At 42.3% G+C, this 16,138-nt stretch overlaps 1 protein-coding gene across 1 annotated transcript; it reads left to right on the plus strand.

Moving 5' to 3' along the window:
• Window positions 1–333: 333 nt before the first annotated feature.
• Window positions 334–11,056, plus strand: LOC121581493 (protein SNORC-like). Its single transcript, XM_041896992.2, has 3 exons — window positions 334–922; window positions 9,939–10,109; window positions 10,482–11,056. The coding sequence occupies exons 1-3, from the start codon at window positions 664–666 to the stop codon at window positions 10,589–10,591; spliced, it is 540 nt and encodes a 179-aa protein (XP_041752926.2). The 5' UTR covers window positions 334–663; the 3' UTR covers window positions 10,592–11,056.
• The last annotated feature ends 5,082 nt before the right edge of the window (window positions 11,057–16,138 follow it).

A 16,138-nucleotide genomic window follows, 5' to 3' on the forward strand; every position in this document is an offset into this window, starting at 1 on the left:
CTGCATTGATGTCATTTTGGGTTATATCCTGAACAATTCACCCTACTGAGAATACCTACCCTGAGTTCCAATACTACTATATATATTTTGTTATTTTTTATTTAACTAGGCAAGTCAGTTAAGAACAAATTCTTATTTAAAATGACGGCCTACACCGGCCAAACCCAGACGACGCTGGGCCAATTGTGCGCCGCCCTATGGGACTCCCAATCACGGCCGGTTGTGATACAGCCTGGAATCGAACTAGGGGGTCTGTAGTGACGCCTCAAGCACTGAGATGCAGTGCCTTAGACCGCTGCGCCACTCGGGAGCCATTACCACATAACCCACGTCCGTCTGTGTCAACTCGTAACAGAGGGATAAATCGAAGCGCACAGCTTCTTCCAAAACCTACAAATATCTCCAAGCGGTAAGCTGACGCTCATAACCCATTACCACAGATCTAGGATCTGGAAGGTACAGGACAATGGACTGACTGCTGGGGAGGGGAGGCGTTGCGGTGGCCAGTCCTAAAGTCTTACACTCTCTGGGTAGAAGTTTCCCATGGGAGATCTAGGATCAGCGTACCCTGCCCCAGTCCTAATTATAACTGTTCGGGTGGAAAAGAGTTGAACAGACCTTGGATCAGCGTCTACAGGCAACTCCTTGTTTGTCTTGAGTAATATGAAGTGGGTGGGCCTTCATCAGAGGTGTTGGCAAAGTCTGCTCTGTCCAGACGCTTCTCTCTCCATACACAGTCCCTCTTCCACCTCTCTTCCCCTCTTTTTTTCAATCCAAACCTCACTAGCACATGCTTCTGGAGATTCAGTCCAGTCGTCCAAGCTCGACACAGACACAGGAACCATCATGGCCAACTGCATCAATGTATCCAGACTCGTCCTCCTGGCCCTTCTAGGTCTTTGGGTAGCTACCATCCACTCAGGTAAGTTCCCTGCCGGACGGTGTCTCTCCTGGTTGTCCTTGTGTTAGTCATGGAAAGGAATGTAATATATGATACATGTATCTATTGGTCTTTGCATGTTGTTGACTATCCCAAGTGTGAATGCATCAAAAAAAGAGTCCACACTACGAAATATGTATTTATCACAATGTTATGTGTGTTTTATGTTTCAAAACACTGCCTTACTCAGACCTCACCTCAAAACGTCAAGGGATTGGAAAGATTGAAGGGGCAAGGGGAAAATAATAGTTTTTGTTGAGGCTTCAATAGAGAGAAGTAGATGAGAAATGACAGTATAATGTTTGTTGAAAAACACTCAAGATCTGCCACCAGAAATGCAGGGTTGTTGTTGAAGTCAGTTGTTGCAAAGTTGAAACCAGAAAATATGCTCCCTGCTTTTCATACGCTCCAACAAGCACATCAACAACTAGTCTTCTATTATCTGCAATTTCAGTGACATTCCAATTTAATTCAAATCCATGTTTGACTTGTTATTTCTGTGGACAAATAATCAGAGAAATCTGTTATTTTTCTGAATGTTGTACATTGAGTGGGCATTGGGTAAATATGGTCATATTTACGTGAGCTCAAGGTGTGTATACGTGTCATTTCCCCCCACTATTGATCTAGAGGCCTGGTTGCGAGAGCCCTCACCCTAAATGATGCAGTTGTTCGAGCGAATGGAAGTTTGGAGACTGAAAGCTAGTCTTTGACAAACACGGTCACTCACTTGCTTTCATAATGCCTCACGTTAAGAACCTGTCTGAAACTGAATATTGGCTCCTTTTGGCTGTGGTTTCACTCTGCCAAAAGTCATCAACCTTTCTATGTGCTTATTCATAAGGGTTTATTATATATTTTTTCCTGAAAATTGTTAGATATGAGAGGACAATATCAATGTAAAGCTCACCGCTGGCATTTGCGAACTGTGATTACTTAAGAATGCACTGATAAAATGGTTGAAAATGACACCCAGTACTTGCAATTTGTAGTGGTTTATTTGATTATTCTTTTTTATTATCGTGTTGAAGTGGCTTTGTTAGAAGAACCTTGTTGTACCTTTGTCTGTGTGGTTTTACTGCTGATCTAGATACGGAATCAACAGATTCACTGGAGGTGTCTCACCCTCTTTTTTTTTTCTTGTTCTTTTTCCCCTTGTTTATCGCTCTCCCTCAATCTCTCGCTCTCTCTTTTGCTCTCTCCCTCCATTTATTTCTCTCTTTCTCTCTCCCGCTATTTCTCTCACTGTCTTCTAGCTCTATATCCCTCCATTTCTTTCTGTTTTTCTCTTTCTAGTTCTCTCTGTTTACCGATCTCACTTCCTCTATCCATTTCCTTCTCTCTTTCTCTCCCTTCATTTCTATATCTGTCTCTGTCTCTCCTACTCACACCTGAGTGAAAAGCCTAAGGAGAGGCATGGGAAAAGAGGGGATTCCACAAAGGCCAGTATTGTGAGGGCCTTGGGAACACAGCACAGCAGCGCTAAGGCCCTAGGGGTCAGGGCAAGGGTTAGAGCCTCAGCAAGCCACCTGAAACATGGCACTTTTTCCTCAAAATAATGACGTGTACACAACTGTCAGTATGCAGTGAGTGGAACAATGACAGCAGTGAGGAAAATCGAACACTAGAATGATAGTAACATCTAAGCATTTTTAGGATGAGGTGGTTGTTTTGATAATGAACGGTTTTGTTTTGTTGACAATTTTGGAAGGGAAGTGTTGAGCTGTTACTGAACTCGTTTCTTTTGTTGATCTACATTTGCATGATCATGATGTCCAGTTTAACATTAAACTTGGAACTTTGTGCATTGTCTCTTTTAAAACTACACTTCCTTTTATGATGATTTGTTCTTTTGGGGTTTTGCGGTTCCTTTTGTAATGTCTATGGTCTCATAAGCATCAGATTCTGTATTGGCACTACCGCATTCCGTATTCCACAAGATCAGCAAATCTCCAAGATGACTCATATGAATGACTTCCACTCTACATGTTGTTTTGGACCAGTGATACCAGTCATGGTGCCACTCATTTCCTCTAGGACTGCTGTCGTGACTGTAACACAAACCGCTGACTAAATCGTTGGCACCAAATCTTCCTTTCCTCATTTCATTTCCTCAATCTTCAACTTCTGACCTATCCAGCGCATTCATCTCTTAGTGGCCACTAAGTAAAGTAGACAAGGAAAGAGAACAGTTAACAGTATTGGGACCCAACCAAAGTACTATTGCTCTCCACTCACAAAAGTTCCAGAGACCCATGCCCTCATCTCTTGAGAAGGGAAGGGAAGTAAAGTTGTTTAGAATTATTTGGACCCAACCATAATACTCCGCCGCTGTACAAACCTCTGAGACCCAAGCTCATATCTCTGTGATCACTAAAGGAAAGTAGACAAGGAAATGAAACTGTTTTATAGTATTGGGACCCAGCCATAGTACTGGCTGTTCTCTTGGGGGCTGATTCAGACTTAGGAAATATATGCCTTTCTTATGGTCGCCTTAGTTCCAGTAAAAGGACATCTTAATGCTACAGCATACAATGACATTCTAGACGATTCTGTGCTTCCAACTTTGTGGCAACAGTTTGGGGAAGGCCCTTTCCTGTTTCAGCATGACAATGCCGCTGTGCACAAAGCGAGGGCCATACAGAAATGGTTTGTCGAGATCGGTGTGGAAGAACTTGACTGGCCTGCACAGAGCCCTGACTTCAACCCCATCAAATGCCTTTGGGATGAATTGGAATGCTGACTGCAAGCCAGGCCTAATCGCCCAACATCGGTGCCCAACCTCACTAATGCTCTTGTGGCTGAATGGAAGCAAGTACCCGCAGCAATGTTCCAACATCTAGTGGAAAGCCTTCCCAGAAAAGTGGAGGCTGATATAGCAGCAAAGGGGGGACCAACTCCATATTAATGCCCATGATTTTGGAATGAGATGTTCGACGAGCAGGTGTCATGTAGTGTAACTTATTCAGTTGTGTAACGCAGGTGTGGCTACCTTGCGCGCTCTGAATACATTTCATTCAACTGCTGAAAACCCTCCCACTTCCCGGCCAACTGATTTTTCTCATGGAGTTTTCATTCAATAGGGTTTTCAGTACATTTATCTTAAGCCATCCCTTTAAACAGTGTACCTTTTTTAGTTTGAATTTTTTCGACAGACTCACTAGAATATATCGAGATAATGGGTTCAGAATATTAGGGATCAATGAAAGAAAGCCATCTAAATATATGAATATTGATCTCCATTTCAGCACCAATTGGTAGATTTAAAAATACTCTGATCTTGTAGATTTTTTAGGGTTAGTAAAGTATTCCCATGATACTTTCCCCCCCTCCTGGCTGACTTGTGACCTGTGCCAGTTTACAGGTGGTGAAGGGAGGTCTGCTATAAATTCTGAAGCTCGCAAACACAGGATATTTGTAGCTCACACCCTGTGTTTTGTGAGGAGGGGTGTGAAGGAAGTCAAAGGGGGGTGAGGTGAGGGCATGGGTGATGCCTCTTCTGGGGCGGGGGGGGCCTGGTGCCCTGGCAGGGTGGCGTTCACATACACCCGTTTTGAAAGCTTTGTCATCTCTCCAGGCCATGTGAAATCCTGACTGGAGAGGTCCAAGCTACAAACGTCTGTGGTACAGTAGCTGATGGGGACAAGAGGCACATGAGACTGAGATGGCAAGGTCCGTCATCAGTGAGTTAGACGTTGGATGTGAAGCAGATTAGCTGTGTAAATTAGTGAAATTTGGATCTGTTCCTCTGAGTGAATGAGACATGGTGGTATGCCATAGAGGCTGGTTTAGAAAGGCAGCCCAATTCTGATATTTTTTTCACTAATTGGTCTTTTGACGAATCACATCAGCTCTAAAATATGATCTGATGTGATTGGTCAAAAGAACAATTAGTGGAAAAACTATCCGAATTGGGCTGCCTGTGTGAACATAGACTGTTTAACTGCCACACTGGAAATGCTCACATAATGTCAATGAGTGACAGCGAGCCTATGGGTTTCCTTACCTCATAGATGTAAGACCCATGTTAGTGTCTTGTGACAGACTGGTTGTGGATACCCTGATTAAACCCATGTTAGTGTCTTATGATAGACTGGTCGTAGGTACCGATATTAGACCCATGTACAGATGTATGATCTTAATTTGAGCCAGTTTGCTACAGCGGGAAAATAATCCTGCAGCAACAGGAAATGTGAATTAAATTGATTCAAATTAATGGACATTTTTTTAGGGGTTGATACGTTTTCGTATGGGAAAATCAAGTCTGAAATTTCTAAATTACAAACGTCAGAAGCCTTTTTAAACCTGCATTGCAGGAAAGTTCTTCTGCAACAGGGTGATCAAATTAAGATCCTACATCTGTAGAAGGATTTTGTAGACTGGTATTACCTGAAACCGATCGCAAGAACACCTTTGGAAACTGCGTCTTTCTTCTCTCTGTCTTCATTAAACCAAGCTGTCCAAGGAGGCACAACCTTTTCACACACACACATACAATTTCATAAACATGTTTGACGTCCAGTGCCATTCTAGGGGCTGGGGCTACTGTAGGTTTGAGCCTGGCCGGCCGTTACCAGATGGAGCTTGCCTCTACTGCAGACCTGCAGCCGCCCTCCCTGACCACACAAGCAGCCTTTTGTGCCCCGGGCTGAAGGCCTCATTGATGGCAAGGCTGGCCAGGGGCCCAGGGCTCCGTACCTGCAGCCAGCCCCTGCACAGGAAGCCACACGCTAACACAGAGTCAACAAACACACACAGCAGCATCAGAAATACCCAGCCCGACTGGCCTCCGCTCGTCTCATCCACGGTACACAGACCATCATCAATAGAGTTAGCTATCGGAGTTTGTGTGTGATGATGGAATTATGAGAGTCGTAGTGATGGGCCACAATGGACATAAGTCTTTGGACATTATTCCGTTTTTATCTTTGATAGTTGGAATTGAATGTTCTTATGTGAGAGAGACTTTTGAAGTAATATGTTTGGTTATGTGTATTTTCATGATGATCAAATAAAAGGTATTGGTAAGGTTGGGTGGGAATCATTACCACAGGAAGTAGTTTGGGGGTTGGGGTGCTGTGATTATTTTGTGAAATAATATTTAAACAAATATATATACATACATACATACATATTATTATGTATAATTGAATTTTCTTCAGGGTGTGCAATATAACACCCCTACTTCCCGCAGCTATGGTGGGAATGCTTGGTTGTGAGATTGTCAGAGTTTAGTAAGGTTTAGAGTGTGCGGTTTTATAACTGAAAGGTAAATATGTCTGTTGTAAATAACTTGGGTGTAAATATGTTTGGTGTATGGTTTTGTTGGTATGTGTAATGTGAGCATGGGTAGGATTTGTGAGTCTGTGAGTGGATAGGTGTATTTGATACCATTCCACTCATTTCCCTCCATCCATTACCACCAGCCTGTCCTCCCCAATTAAGGTGCCACCATCCTCCTAAGGTGTGCACTTGTAATTGTATGCATGCATGCTTACATACATGTGTGTGGACGGTTTGTTTTCTTTGGAGATTGGGATTGAATTTTCCAAAACTCGGTCAGCTGTGCACTTAACACAAAAGCCTTCTCAGATCATTGAAGCAAATCAAGTCAACAGTTTAGTAACTTAAATTGGCCGTATCCAGAATCTACTTTTACTACTCTTGGCCCTTGAGAAAGAGATCATGTTTCCATGGCTGCAATGAAGGTGTGAAAAGTTGTGTAGCACCTCCATGCTAGGACCTGTGGAATGTGGGTGAGAGGAGGAGCGGTAGAGAGCATAGAGGAGGAAAGGAGAGAATAGAGGGGGAGAGAGGAGAGGGGGAGAGAGGAGAGGTGTACAGAGAAAAGAGAAGAGGGGTAGAGCGAGGATAGGCGCTGGAGAGAAGAGCAAGGTGTGCGAAGGAGTTGAGAGAGCACACAGCGAAGGCTACCTGTACTGTGTACAGAGTGTTGATCCCCTCTACAAAGACATCCTTTCAGGCCATGGTCTGAGGCTGCTAGCAGAGCAGCGCAGAGAAGCTATTAGCTTAGCAGCTTTCCACTGTAGCATCGAAGACTGGGGCTAATACGTAGCTCTGTACTCAGTATCTTACATTCACAGCTCTGTCACTCACTGGCTCTCTGTTAGAAGAGCATACATTCGCAGACATCTGCAGACATTCGCATACATTAGCCTTCAGCAAAGCTACTGAAATATGATGTGTAATATATCATAAGTCATATTTTCAGTTCACACTCTTTCCCCAGGGTTGGTTTTATCAAACTGATAATATCTGAATAGCAACTGAAAGTGTAGGGAGTTGCAGGGATGACTGAGCTTGCTGTTATCCTCAGGGTAATGTCGTGTTTTATTTAACCGTTGTTTTACCAGGAAGTCCCATTTGAGGTTAGAATATCTATTTTCCAAAAGAGACCTGTGGGCCTACTGTACAAGTTGTGTTTTCCACACTTTTGCACTACAAATATGTACACAATGCTACATTCGAACAGTTTATACAGTGCCTTCAGAAATTATTCACACCCCTTGACTTTTTCCACATTTTGTTGTGTTACAGCCTGAATTTAAAATGGATAACATTGAGATGGCCTACACACAATACCCCATAATGTCAGTGGAATTATGTTTAGACATTTTTACAAATTAATTGAAAATGATAGGCTGAAATGTCTTGAGTCAATAAGTATTCAATCCAGTGCTGAATTCGAGCCGGATCCTGCCAGAACAGGATCCGACACCTCTCCGTTTTGGACTGTTTCTTTCCAGAACCTATTTGCCTGGATCCGGTACCTCTAGTGGCTGGAAAAATATGTTTAACTTTTTGCAATGTAAAAATTATAATAAAAGTTATCAAAGTTCATTCGAGTTGACTCTTTGTTAATTCTCCTGTGGAAAAAGTCAATTTCCAGCCCCGGGTCTGATATTCTAAGAGTTTATTCAGATTTATGGTTTGTGCAACATTGTAACCTATGTTTGAGACCACCAACGTGTGTCCGTGGCTGTGTGAGAAGCACGCCTTTATCTCTCACATAACTAGAATGAGATTCACTTTCTATGATCTCTCTCCAACTCATCTCTCCAGCGTTGCACTTGATAATTTATTTCCTTATAGAAACATAGGGTTCTGGAGGGGCTGCAGCACCCCTGATAATTTGAAATACATTTGCCAAATTTATAGAATTAGGCTACTCCTGTCAGTTCAGAAATAAATTACATTATTCAGAATAGCCTACTAAACCATTAGAAGGCCTACAATTTAGCCACAGAGGATCAATAGCTTTTTTTTTTTTTTATTGCCTACCTGTGGATTGTGTGTAGCCCAATAACAAGGCATAGCCTACCGTCGGGAACGTGCGGCAAATCTGTCAGTGAACAGCATGCAGACAAAACAGGTATTTTCTTAATATTTATGCGACTACGCTATATGCGAAGATATGCATTTATTATATGCTTTATTATAAAGGTGATTATTTTTTTCTCATGGGTTCCGTTACCTCATAACTCCCCAGGTCACCCCCCTCTCGTGCTCACTTTTTGTTCAGGCACCTCCCGATTTACAAATTTGTGCCAAGCCTATATAAGTTCAGGAGTAAAAATGGGCTTAACAAGTCGTATAATAACTTGCATGGACTCACCATGTGTGCAATAATAGTGTTTAACATAATTTTTGAATGACTACCTCATCTCTGTACCCCACACATACAATTATCTGTAAGGTCCCTCAGTCGAGCAGTGAATTTCAAAAACAGATTCAACCACAAAGACCAGGGAGGTTTTCCAATGCCTTGCAAAGAAAGGCACCTATTGGTAGATGGGTAAAAATTAATACAAAAATAAGAGCAGACGCTTAATATTCCTTTTAACATTTTGAAGTAATTAATTACACTTTGGGTGGTGTATCAATACGCCCAGTCACTACAAAGATACAGGCGTCCTTCCTAACTGGAGAGGAAGGAAACCACTCAGGGATTTCACCATGAGGCCAATGGTGACTTTAAAACAGTTAAAGTTGAATGGCTGTGATAGGAGAAAACTGAGGACGGATCAACAACATGTAGTTACTCCACAATAGTAACCTAAATAACAGAATGAAAAGAAGGAAGCCTGTACAAAATAAAACATATTCCGAAACATGCATCCTGTTTGCTATAAGGCACTAAAGTAAAACTGTAAAAAAAAGGGCAAAGAAATTAACTGTTCTGAATACAAAGCATTGTGTTTGGGGCAAAGCCAACACAACACATCACTGAGTACCACTCTTCATATTTTCAAGCATGGTGGTGGCTGCATCATGTTATGGGTATGCTTATCATCGGCAAGGACTAGGGAGTTGTTTAGGGTAAAAAGAAACCGAATAGAACTAAGCACATGCAAAATCCTACAGGAAAACCTGGTTCAGTTTGCTTTCCAACAGACACTGGGAGAGAAATTCACCTTTCAGCAGCACAATAACCTAAAACACAAGGCCAAATATACACTGGAGTTGCTCACCAAGACTACATTGAATGTTCCTGAGTGGCCTAGTTACAGTTTTGACTTAAATTGGCTTGGAAATCTATGACAAGACTTGAAAACGGCTGTCTAGCAATGATAAGCAACCAACTTGACAGAGCTTGAACATAAAAAAAAAAATAATAATGTGCAAATATTGTACAATCCAGGTGTGCAAAACTTTTAAGAGATGTACCCAGAAAGACTCACAGCTGTAATCGCTGCCAAAGGTGATTCTAACATTTATTGACTCGGGTGTAAATTAGATATTTATTTATTTCATTTTCAAATAATTTGCAAACATTTCTAAAAACATGTTTTCACTTTGTCATTATGGGGTATTGTGTGTAGATGTGTGAGATTTTTATTTATTTAATACATTTTGAATTCAGGCTGTAACGCAACAAAATGTGGAATAAGTCAAGGGGTATGAATACTTTCTGAAGGCACTTTAGACTTGTCTATAAACATGCCCAAATTGTAAACACACACACTGTTGTTCACAGAGACCGTGGATGACCCCACGCCCACTTTACAAGGGGACAACCAGGACACACTGTCCGGCGGCGGGGCATATGATGTCACCACCAAAGATCCCTTCAAGGATATGACGGAGAGAGTGTTCACCTTTGCGTACGAGGACACCACCCACTCACAGGCCATGAACGAGGGGGAAGGTGAGACAGGCGCTTCATGTCATTCATTTTTTCAGAACATTTCCCCATCACCAGTTAAATTAATATAGAACTTTTATTAATATAAATAATTTTGGTTGTACCCAGAGGATTAAGAAAATAATATATTTTGCCAATATTTGCATGGCAAGAGCCATTGGCGAAAGCACAGGGGTGGAGTTATATGTGTCTATTAGTTGTTCCACACCACCACCCCTTTAAATGTAATCAATTGGTAATAAACCATACAATTATATTTAGACGCTGTATGCACTTTGAATAATATTTTACTTTGAATTTGACAATCATGCACTAGTGTCAGGTTGGTGATCTAACATTTGACCTTTGCCTGTTGCATGTACTGTGTGTGTCCAGGTGTCCTGGGCCCTGGCGCCGTCACAGCTATCGTCATTGCAGTCTTCCTGGGGGCTTCAGTCCTCCTCGCCCTCATTGTCATCACACTCAGGAAGTTCACCGCTTCCTAGAGCCACAACTTCCTCTTCCTCTCTTTCTTTCAATCTCTCTCTTTCTCCCTCTCTCTCACTCACTCTTCTTACCTCCATTATTCTCTCTCTCCATTCGTCTATCTTTATGGTCTTGCCCATTCTCTCTATTTGTGACAACCCTTCTACAAGCCCAGAATAACCCTTGGATGCTGGAATAGTATTGTGGCAGGTCCCTTTGGCCTTGAAGAGCAACCAACAATTAATTTCCTTCAAACTCTAGCTACTATAATCATATTGTTATTGTTGGCACACATGTCCACTAGTTACTAAAGAGTAAATCCTAGCTTCCACTCAAGTCAAATTTGGAAGTTAGGATTTGCCCCTAAGATGACAACATTAGAGAATGGCAGGTTCTTCCAGTGTATAGTCATACAGGTAACTGCCAAAATAAAGGAAACACTTGAGTAAATGAGAGATACAAAGTATATTGAAAGCAGGTGCTTCCACACAGGTGTGGTTCCTGAGTTAATTAAATAATTAACATCCCATCATGCTTAGGGTCATGTATAAAAATGCTGGTCAGGTCATTATTTTGGCTACCATGGCTATGCCCCCATAGGATGACAATGCCCCCGTCCACAGGGCACGAGTGGTCTCTGAATGGTTTGATGAGCAAACGACATAAACCAAATGCCATGGCCGTCTCAGTCACCAGATCTCAACCCAATTGAACACTTAAGGGAGATTCTGGAGCAGGGCCTGTGACAGCGTTTTCAACCACCATCATCAAAACACCTAATGATGGAATTTATTGTGGAAGAATGGTGTTGCATCCCTCCGATAGAGTTCCAGACACTTGTAGAATCTATGCAAAGGTGCATTGAAACTGTTCTGGCGCATGGTGGCCCAATTTAAGACACTTAATGTTTGTGTTTCCTTTATTTTGGCAGTTACCTGGAGCTTTAATATGATTTAAGGGCTAGATTCATTCAGATCCGCTTTAGCCAACATCTGCATAGCGGATAGTGTCAGAGGTGGAACTGAGTTAGAGCTGTCAAATCTAGTGGCTCCAGGCATTATACCTAAAGCAGACATCTCCATTGGTCACATTAAGAGAAATCCCATGCAGCAGGGGCGGATTGGCCATCTGGCAATTCTGATGCTGTGATGAGCGAGCCACTCTCCTCTCCCCCATGCGCTCATGAGAAAAATGTACGGCTCATACACATCAAACACATAGTCTCCAAGTGCTTGATACCATTCAAGTTATTCCATTCCAGACATTATTATGAGCTGTCCTCCCCCTCCCCTGTAATTCATCTCTATTTTATTTTGTTTAATAGGAAATTCTGGAGTCTGTATTTTGACAGTAAAATAGCAACTATAGTCTAATTATCAACCCAAACTTCATGACAATCACTGGATTAGGTTGCACATCAAAATATATTGAATCATGCGTTCCTGCTTGGATGTGTTAGATGAAACAACGTATTTATTGAGCTGTGGTGTGGGCTGGTGTGGATAAAATGCATGGGCTGAATTCTTGTCCCAGTCTGCCCCTGCCATGCAGACTTGTTTACAAGTTTGAACACTGGAATGTGAGATGTGATCTACAACTAGATTAGGTGCTAGAAATCATCATTATTTCGTTTAATGATTTTTCAGTTTGAGCATAATTATTTATAAATAGCCTACTTTCTCTTTCTGAACTTCTAACGCGAGGGGGCGGATGTGGCTTCCTGACGATGATCGCAAGAGCAGCTGCTCACCGATTTTAAGGCTCCAACTCAGTTCCACCTCAGACACCGCCAAAACATCCGGTATGCGTGTGTTTGAAATCGGCAGTTAACGCTTGATCTGACTGAATCTAGATTCTAAATAGATTTTAAAAAATCAAATACCTTTTTTACTTTATTTTAATGATCTGTAGTTTACAGTTGTGTGTCCAAGTGTTTTGTCGAGGATTGTTATTTGTTTTCTTCTTTTCTGACGGTTATGTTGTGGGTTGTTACAGTATCCTGTCTCAGTTTTTGTATTGTGGATGAAAAGGTGTGATGAGTGTGTCTTTGTGAAGATAAATCCACCATGTTCATTACGTTGCAGTAATACTGAGTGCCTTAAAAGGCAAGTGTTATTGACAATAGAATGAAAATGAAGTAATTTACCAAATGCAGGCTACTATACAAAATGCACGTATATGATAGAAAGCATGTTATTTTGAATGATCATCTTATGCCAGAATTATTTCCCCAATGCCCACAATGTGCTACTGTTCATTGGCAAATAAGTTTTAAAAAGGAACGTTTGCCTATTTTCCATTGTAACAAAAATATTTACTGTGACCTAAAAATCTAATATTTTACGATGAAAATGCTGGCGTCTTCAATAAATAAACATAGACAGGGTAATTCGTTTGTTTTACCTGCTAAGCAAATTTTAACCTCGGGTATAAAAAGACAGAATGACAACTGTTGTGAGTGTGTTTGTGTATGAGTACATGTGTGTGTGAATATTATTTTTATTTTTTGGCGGGATGCATTGGAAGGGATGCATTGTATAATATTTAGATATTCTGTGTCGCAGTATGACCATTTTCTGTATTCCTCTGTGGCTTTTTACCAAACAACAAACTAAGGCTGGGATTCATTAAAACCCGCCATAGCAATGTTTACGCAGTGTCTTTATTTACAATATTCATCCCGTGCCCAACTTCTAATTCTAAAAAGTTAAAGCAGACCTGTGAAGGGGGGTCGCCCTGGTGTAGTTGCAGGTTTTTATACAGTACCCAAGACCAGTCGGTGAGTTAATTTGACGACTGAAAAAGAGGTACTGCATAAATACTGGAATGTGGGTTTGATTTAATTGAGCCCTAATGCGTTTGTAAAACTTTCAATATTCTTTAAGGTAATATCACTGGTTTGAACTGTCTGGTTTAAAAATATACACTGCTCAAAAAAATTAAGGGAACACTTAAACAACACAATGTAACTCCAAGTCAATCACACTTCTGTGAAATCAAACTGTCCACTTAGGAAGCAACACTGATTGACAATAAATTTCACATGCTGTTGTGCAAATGGAATAGACAACAGGTGGAAATTATAGGCAATTAGCAAGACACCCCCAATAAAGGACTGGTTTTGCAGGTGGTGACCACAGACCACTTCTCAGTTCCTATGCTTCCTGGCTGATGTTTTGGTCACTTTTGAATGCTGGCAGTGCTTTCACTCTAGTGGTAGCATGAGACGGAGTCTACAACCCACACAAGTGGCTCAGGTAGTGCAGCTCATCCAGGATGGCACATCAATGCGAGCTGTGGCAAGAAGGTTTGCTGTGTCTGTCAGCGTAGTGTCCAGAGCATGGAGGCGCTACCAGGAAACAGGCCAGTACATCAGGAGACGTGGAGGAGGCCGTAGGAGGGCAACAACCCTGCACTGCCAGAGCCCTGCAAAATGACCTCCAGCAGGCCACAATGTGCATGTGTCTGCTCAAACGGTCAGAAACAGACTCCATGAGGGTGGTATGAGGGCCCGACGTCCACAGGTGGGGGTTGTGCTCACAGCCCAACACCGTGCAGGACGTTTGGCATTTGCCAGAGAACACCAAGATTGGCAAATTCGCCACTGGCGCCCTGTGCTCTTCACAGATGCAAGCAGGTTCACACTGAGCACATGTGACAGAGTCTGGAGACGCCGTGGAGAATGTTCTGCTGCCTGCAACATCCTCCAGCATGACCGGTTTGGCGGTGGGTCAGTCATGGTGTGGGGTGGCATTTCTTTGGGGGGCCGCACAGCCCTCCATGTGCTCGCCAGAGGTAGCCTGACTGCCATTAGGTACCGAGATGAGATCCTCAGACCCCTTGTGAGACCATATGCTGGTGCGGTTGGCCCTGCGTTCCTCCTAATGCAAGACAATGCTAGACCTCATGTGGCTGGAGTGTGTCAGCAGTTCCTGCAAGAGGAAGGCATTGATGCTATGGACTGGCCCGCCCGTTCCCCCAGACCTGAATCCAATTGAGCACATCTGGGACATCATGTCTCGCTCCATCCACCAACGCCACGTTGCACCACAGACTGTCCAGGAGTTGGCGGATGCTTTAGTCCAGGTCTGGGAGGAGATCCCTCAGGAGACCATCCGCCACCTCATCAGGAGCATGCCCAGGCGTTGTAGGGAGGTCATACAGGCACGTGGAGGCCACACACACTACTGAGCCTCATTTTGACTTGTTTTAAGGACATTACATCAAAGTTGGATCAGCCTGTAGTGTGGTTTTCCACTTTAATTTTGAGGGTGACTCCAAATCCAGACCTCCATGGGTTGATACATTTGATTTCCATTGATAAGTTTTGTGTGATTTTGTTGTCAGCACATTCAACTATGTAAAGAAAAAAGTATTTAATAAGATTATTTCATTCATTCAGATCTAGGATGTGTTATTTCAGTGTTCCCTTTATTTTTTTGAGCAGTGTATATTTAAGCAATAAGGCACGAGGGGTGGTGTATGGCTAATATATGCTAAGGGAGTTCTTAAGCACAACACAACACAGAGTGCCTGGATACAGCCATTAGCCATGGTATATTGGCCATATACCACAAACCTAAGAGGGGCCTTATTGATATTATAAACTGGTTACCAACGTAATTAGAATAGTAAAAATAAATGTTTGGTCATACCTGTGGCATACGGTCTGATATACCAAGGCTTTCAGACAATCAGCATTCAGGGCTCGAACCACCCAGTTTATAAAATCAATAAATCACTTTGTACAACCAAATATGAGTAATAATATTAGTTAGTCTTGACATTGATTTAAAATGTATATGGATACACTGGTACAGTTTTTTATTTGTAAGGCAGAATAGAGGATTTTACAGTACACAATGCAAACAGGTAGTTTCATTCACACTGAATTAAACCGATATGTCTGATGTTGGACTGATGCAATACACTCTGAAGAGTGGGAGTGAGTCACTCACAGGTGCTGAATGCTGGATATGCTAGCTAGACAACAGCATAGGTGTTCAGTTTGTCTCTCAGCGAAACAGGAACAATGAGTCATTGGAACACACAATTCAAGTACATCCCATCGTGGTTCCAGATTAGAACTAGAGCTGGTTCTGGTTTGGAACAGACCCATGTCATCCGGGTTGTGTTAAACAGGCACCGAAAGGAAGAAAACTGACTAAAACGGGGAGGGACTATCTGGATTTGTCCAATAAGAAATGCTAATTTTCGTTTTCCATTGTGTGCCCTAATGAGCACGACCCAGGTCCAGGAAACAGACAGGGGTCGAAGGTTAGAATTACACACCAGGCAAATAGCTGCTTCTCAAAGGAAAATATGCAAAATGGCATGGAAGATCATCCAACGACATGGGGAGAATCTGAATTGCATAATCCTCTCGCCTTGCCTCCTTCTCAAAACCCATTGGAGGATAAGGTCAGAGGGGTGGGACCTCTGTCTTTCTAATCCAATGGGTTTTGAGAAGGAGGCGAGGAGAAAGGTGGACGCAATGAGTATGCAATTGAGATTCTCCCATGGTATGGTCTGAGTAACCAACAACAGTTGAAATGTCAAAACAACAT

Source organism: Coregonus clupeaformis, chromosome 14, assembly GCF_020615455.1.
Source record: "Coregonus clupeaformis isolate EN_2021a chromosome 14, ASM2061545v1, whole genome shotgun sequence".
In the NCBI taxonomy this organism is placed as follows: domain Eukaryota; kingdom Metazoa; phylum Chordata; class Actinopteri; order Salmoniformes; family Salmonidae; genus Coregonus; species Coregonus clupeaformis.